The sequence below is a fragment of the Harpia harpyja genome, chromosome 2 (assembly GCF_026419915.1).
Source record: "Harpia harpyja isolate bHarHar1 chromosome 2, bHarHar1 primary haplotype, whole genome shotgun sequence".
Classification (NCBI taxonomy): domain Eukaryota; kingdom Metazoa; phylum Chordata; class Aves; order Accipitriformes; family Accipitridae; genus Harpia; species Harpia harpyja.
The window spans coordinates 63334795-63341241 of record NC_068941.1 but is presented as its reverse complement, the minus strand read 5'-3'; the positions used below and the strand labels follow the sequence as shown (position 1 = coordinate 63341241).

Here is a 6447-nt window from a genome sequence, read left to right as displayed (position 1 = left end):
TGCTTTGAGATTTTGAACTACAATGTCAGACTCTTTAGGTTAAAAAAAAAAGAGTAGGAATAACCTGCAGCTTGTGACAGCCTGCGGAATATATCTGTGTGACTGTACGTCGCATTGAACTCCACTAACACCACGATGATAAGCCTCAGTGAGAGTTAAAGCTCCCACTTTGTAGCAACTCTGCTGTCTCTCCCCTGTACTGTCTGCAAAGCTGAGGCAAAGCAACCGAGGACCCACTGAAGCCGAATCGTCTTCTACTTGGTTCTCTGGAAGAGAGCCCTACAAGCCCAAGGAGGCCACAGTGGTGGAAATCTGCACAGAGCATCACAGAAGGCAGGCAGGCCAATGCTGAGCCCAGTCCAGCACGTTCCTGGTTACTCACAAAGAGGCAGGTGGAGGGAAGGGGATATTCCTGGCTATGCTTGGAAATGAGCCCCGAAAGGTAATTGCTAGGTGTTGCCACCGGCTCTCTGTGGCTCAGCTCTCTTGCCATCGGGGCAAGGGAGCCGGCTGGGAACACGTCGGCAGCTGCTGCAGCGGCACGGACCCCCTGGGTCCTGGCACGACTTGGGACGGGGTGAGCTGCCTCCCTTCGCTCTTCAAAGCATAAGTGGGTTTTTAACAGCCCCGAGGGCATGCGTATTTGAGGCTATATCTTGGGGCAGGGACTGCTGTGGGCTTCAAGAAGTGGATTGGCTTTTCAAGGCAATGAGTATCCACAGCTCCAGCTGGGAGCTCTGGGTGCCCCGTGCCTCTGAAATGAGCAACCCAAACTTTCCCAAATACCGCCATGTGAGGTGATAACCAATTCTTTTAGGCACTGGTTTCACAGTCTCCAGTGTCTTCTCTTCATTAAGCAAATAACCGCATCTACTCATGAACTTTATGCTTTGTTCCCTGGATAGATTTTCTTCTTAGCGGAGACTAATATATGGATTCATTTTCTATAAACATCTTCCTGAAGTTAATGCATCTGAAGACCCCATACATACATTAAACCTGTCGGTAGAGGCCTTAATGCTGATGTTAGATTTCAGATTCCTAGAAAGGCATAGCTTCTCTCACTTCCCAAGACTGCTTTGAACTTTTATCTATTACTGTTGATAGACTTAATACATTATTCCTCTGAGCTGTCTGAAACAGCAAGAGATGTTACCAGCATTCCTTTACTGCCTCTCTTTCAGAAAGGAATGGGAAGAAGCACAGCCTCAGCCTGCAACAATAGTGTGAAATAATACTCCTTTTCAAGTGAAGATGGTTTTTTTCAGGACAAGAGGAAATGGCCTCAAGTTGCAGCAAGGGAGATTTGGGTTAGATATTAGGAGAAATTTCTTTACTGAGAGGGTTGTCAGACATTGGAATAGGCTGCCCAGGGAAGTGGTTGAGTCACCATCCCTGGAGGTATTCAAAAAGCGAGTAGACGGGGTACTCCAGAACATGGTTTAGTGGGCATGGATGATGGTTAGACTCGATGATCTTGAAGGTCTTTTCCAACCTAAATGATTCTATGATTCTATTTTAATTTCCTGTTGATACGATAACCATGGCAAGGGTCAGACCAAAAGGTGATTTCCTCTCTCCAGAGGAAATTTCCCACCTCGGAAATGGCAGCATGAGCTTCGTTCTCACAGATGAAGTTTCTTGAGCTGTTTCTGGATGAATTCCCCACAAATTGAGAAGATGGGTTTCCTCTGAAATCATTCCTTGGCCTTCTTGATGACCTCTTGTGCGAAGTACAAGATGCAAAGTCATTTTTCTAAGATGGAGCCATATTTTAGTAGCATCCTGGATGAAGCCACCAGTTTATTTCATAACAGTCGTCAGGTGACAACGTGTAAAGGACCAAATGAAACTGGTGACGGCAGCAGAAGGCTTCATCTCCCATTGTAATATGGCCTTCACAGCGCTGCCCTGCTTCACGGGTGATAAGGGTAGTCTATAGATTAATGTTTGACTCTTAAAGATTCATGCTAAATGTGCAGCAAAAGTTACAGACAGGTACTAGTTTAGTAAGTGTCTAAGAATGAATGGTGAGCTTCGCGTGAAGACACCCCAGATTTTGCCTTCAGAGAGAGCTCACGCTTCAGACCACAGCAGCAAGCTGCTGGCCTCGACCAGAGTCAGGCGCGTTCAGGGCACTCCTGCCAGGTACATCTATTAGTGCTTTCAACAGTTTCAAAAAAAGGTGGGAGGAAAAGAGGATTTAAAAAAATATTCTAATGGACCACAGCCACTTTTCATGACACCTCCTTTTCCCACTAGTTGGTAATAGTTTGATAACTTTATTAAGTATTGGTATTTAGAAGAGCAGACAATTAAACACTCAAGTTGCTTCAAACACACAATGTGAATTTACCTCTGAACTCTTCAAGATGCAACATGTGTTCATATTGAATTTGAGCTGGATAATTAAAACAAATTATTCTTTATTTGAACAACATGAGGAGGTAAAACCAACAAAAATATCAAACCTTACACTCATTTCTTTACTGGAGCATCTTTTAACTTCTTAAGGTCCTTCTGCCCAGATCTCCTTGCCTTGTGAATCCCAGAGCATCTCTTCGTATTACGGATCAGCTTGCCGGTTTGGCTTTCACTGGTACCACTGGTAAGCAGCCTTTTGGCATCCTCTTCCTGCCTGGGCTCCTGCTGGGTACCCCGTGGCCCTCCTAGCTTCTGTGCTTGTAAAGGTCAGCAGCAATCTTGTAGATTACTTAATTAATACTCCTTTTCCAACTCCTGCCTTTGCAGAGAGACAAGAGAAATAAACTTCACATCTTTTCAAACCATCCATTTCTACCTAACTGTGCAATCATGACAGTTGATGTATTAACGGTTCCAACGGGTCTGCCGCAGGAACGCTGGTCCTTACAAACAGTGGGTGCCGTACGCCTCAGGCCTCCCACGGTTCCCTACGCTGCAGGGGTGACCAGAACATGGAAAGCAGTGGCTTGGGAAAGGATTTATGGATCAGAGGGAATAAGTGACAGAAGTTTCCAGGAAGGACTAATGAGAAGCTTAGCTACCTAAGTGGAAAATTGTGATCCGAAATGGAGAGGTGATCTTAGCTCTGTATGAACCGTTAGTGAGAGAGACATCACAGTGTTTGGTACTGTCCTGGTATCCCTTTTGCAAAGCATCTTCAGAAACAGGAGAGAGTGGTTCCAGCTCTGGAAAAGATTTGAAAAGTTTTGAGCGTTAAGGATTGTGGGAGGTGTAAAGGATGCAGCCCATTTAGTTTATCAGGAAGAAGATAGATCAAGATGCAAATCAGTTTACAGCATAGTAAAATTAAAGGAGAGAAAAGGTCTAGCAGACATGTAGCTAGATCCACTGCTTGGAAGCTGAAGGCATCATATTAGAAATAAACCCCAAGTTTCAGCAAAGTAGTGAACTTGGCAAAAAAAATACCCAAAGAAGTAGCGTGTTGTCACCTCTTAATGTTTGCAAATCATGACTGCATGCCATAAAATGGAAGCTGATCATCTTCACACAGCAAGGCTTGACCAGGAGAGACATCTTTAAATCACCTTTGGCTGGCTGCTTGGTTTACTGGTAATACAGGTCTCGCCTTCTGTAAGAGCTCAGGGATCAGTTCAGCCATGGTAAAGCAGATGGACTGAGCACTGCAGCTTATCCAGCAGGAAACTCTTTCCATGTAGATCACTATTAGCAGAACTGCACTGCAGTCCACAGCTGTGTAGTTCCTAGAGACAGTCCATTTACTTTTAACAAAGATATTCTTAGATCATGAAATGACTTTTGGAAGAAAAAGTAAAGTGGCAAAAGCTACCCACACTATAACAAAACATCTATTCAAGAAATACATACAGGACTTTTTCCTCTAGAAAAGAGACTCCATATTTTATTGCAGCATTTTGAAACTGATTATTGAAGTACTTTTATTAGTGAAACAGCACTTGTCCCATTTTTCCTGGCTCTTTTAATCGTGCTCTGGGGGGTGGCACCCTCTTCCCAGCACCCCAGCCGTGCAGAGGAATGCTCTTGCTGTATTTGCTTCTCGGCCAAATCCCCAAACAGTCTTTTTTTTTTTTTTTTTTTTTCCACTGACTCTGCCAGAGTCAGAGAAAGTTCATCGCCCCGGCATCCCTGCAGCTCACCCGCAAGTGCCCCGGCTGCAGGGGCCGCCCCGGGAGGCGGCACCGGGGTACGCTGCAGCCCCGGAGGGGGGCCGGCTCTTTTCGGGGGGCGGGAAGGGTTTTGGTGGAGCTAGATGCCGGCTCGTCTCGGCGAGGCCGGGTACCTGCTGCTGCTACCCCCTGCCCTGCCCTGCCCTGCCCTGCGGGGTCTGGCACGCCGTGGCGGGGCTGGGCCAGCTGCAGGGCAGCCGTCGGGGCCGCCCCGCCGAGCCGGGGCTCCGGCAGCGGCGGGGTCTGGACTGGGCCGGGCTGGGCTGGACACTGCCGCGGCCGCCGCCTCCCGCTGCCGGGCGGTGAAAGCAAAGCGGGTGCCCAGGTGTGAGGCCGCTGGACGACTCCTGGCCCCGGTGGGAACCGAGCCCACGGCCGCCGTGGTCCCCGCGGACGGCGCCTCTCCCTGCCCTCGGTGTAAGCAGAGGGTTTGAGCAGAAGAACCGCTTCCGAGAAGCTGCAGAGCTGGAAAGCCAGTTTTACCTTCCGCCTGTTGGTGTAATGGCTGGCGACGGCTTCCTGCCGGCCTGCAGGACGCTTCATCTGCTGCAAACCAGACCTGTAGTTTATGCCCCCTTTTTTTTCCTTTGAACGGATATCGCTTAATATTGGCCATCTCCAATTTTCGAGGTAGCGACAGAAGGTCAGATCTGACGCATCTTCCGCCCCCCCCACCCCCATCAGCCTGTTTGCAAATAATTAATAACGGCACAATTAGGCAGTAAGGACGGGACCCGCAGTTACAGTCTTCCTGATGGTAACGCAGATTAAAAATAATGCTGCTGAGCCCATCTCCTTTTGATGACTCAGTGCAGATTCTGCGATGTGCGCCCTTCAATCTTTGTCAGAAAAAAAACCCCGAGCCCTCCCCCCGAAAAAAGCCCTAACAAGAAGTCAGAAAAGCTATGGTGCTATATTTGCTTTTGGGTTTTATTATCAACAATCAATTAATGGTACACTCTTGGAAAACTATATGCACATGTAGAAATATTTCCCCTTTTAAATAGAAGCATTCATTTAAACCACATATAAATAAATCTGAAAACCCTGAACATAATTTATGACGATTATGCTCACAAACATATTCCAACAGGTAGGGAAAAAGAAAAATGAGACAACATGCAACCGATAACAAAAATAGATATCATTGCCTGAACCTGGTCTCTCTAAACGCAAAGGGAACCGAACCCGTGAGAACCTTATTTCTCCATAAAGACACGCCATAGAGACTACGAGAAGGGAAAACATTATTTATACGGTCAACTAGACAAGTCTGTACTGATATTAACACTATACAGTTGAGTCACAGAACACAGTTGTAGAAAGACACGGAAAAAGAGAAAGCATACCTGTCAACATTCAACTAAGAGCTATAGTTTGTGCCTTTTAAAATAAAATTAGAAAACCCTAACGGAGATGCCTAAAAACTGCGTGAACCGTGTAATAATAATAATTAATAATAATTAATAATTAATAATAAATACAAGCCGCCCGCCGCGAGGGGCGCGGGCCCTGCAGCAACCGGATCCGCGGTGCGGAGGCGGCGGCGGCGGCCGCCGGGCCAGGGCCGAGCCCGGCGGGGCACCGGCACCGGCGGCGGCGGCGGCAACGGCAACGGAGAGACCCAAGACCCAACGGAGGGACAGTGACACCGGACGGCGGAGTAAGAAACGCCCCCGGGCGCGGGGCCGGGGGGCGGCGGGGGAGCGCCGGGGGGGGTGGCGGGCGGGGCGGGGGGGATGGAGAAGACACTTCGTCGCTCGGGCTGACCGTGAAAAGGAGCTTAAAAACAAACCCCCACGGGCGGGTGGGCGAGCGGGGCGCCCTCCCCCGCCGCCGGGCCGCCCGCCCGCCCGCCGGCCGGCGCAGTCTCCGCGGCCCGCCGCCGCCTCCGCGCCCGCGCAGCGCCCCCTGCGCGGCCGCCGCCGCCCCCCCCTCCCCGCCCCGGCGGAGGCGGTGCGGGGCCGGCCCCGCCGCCGGGCCGGGGGCGAGGGGAGCCGGGCGCGGCCCCCCGTGGGGGCGCGGGGACCCTGCCCCGCGGAGCCCGGCGCAGCCCGGGCCCCTGGTCATTACTACGGGCGGGCGGCAGGTACTAATGAGCGGGAGGGGCCGCTGCCGCCGCCGCCGCCGCTCAGAACATGCCGCTCTTGACGAGGCTGCCTTTGGTGCCGCCGGGCCGCTGCAGCGAGGAGAGGACGCTGGCGAAGGGGCCGCCTAACGAGTCGGGGATGGAGGTGATGGGCCCGGGCCCCGGCGCCCAGCCCTGCCCCGGCCCCGCCGCCGCCAGCCCGCCGGG

The 6447-nt window shown here is 50.8% G+C and overlaps 1 protein-coding gene across 1 annotated transcript in view; it reads right to left on the bottom strand.

The window, feature by feature from the left end:
* Nucleotides 1–6115: 6115 nt before the first annotated feature.
* Nucleotides 6116–6447, bottom strand: part of PHOX2B (paired like homeobox 2B) — a 2358-nt gene continuing 2026 nt past the window's right edge. Inside the window, exon 3 of the mRNA XM_052811012.1 lies at nt 6116–6447. This exon is cut by the window's right edge and continues 291 nt beyond it. Within this exon, the coding sequence (XP_052666972.1) occupies nt 6283–6447 (165 nt within the window). The 3' untranslated portion in view covers nt 6116–6282.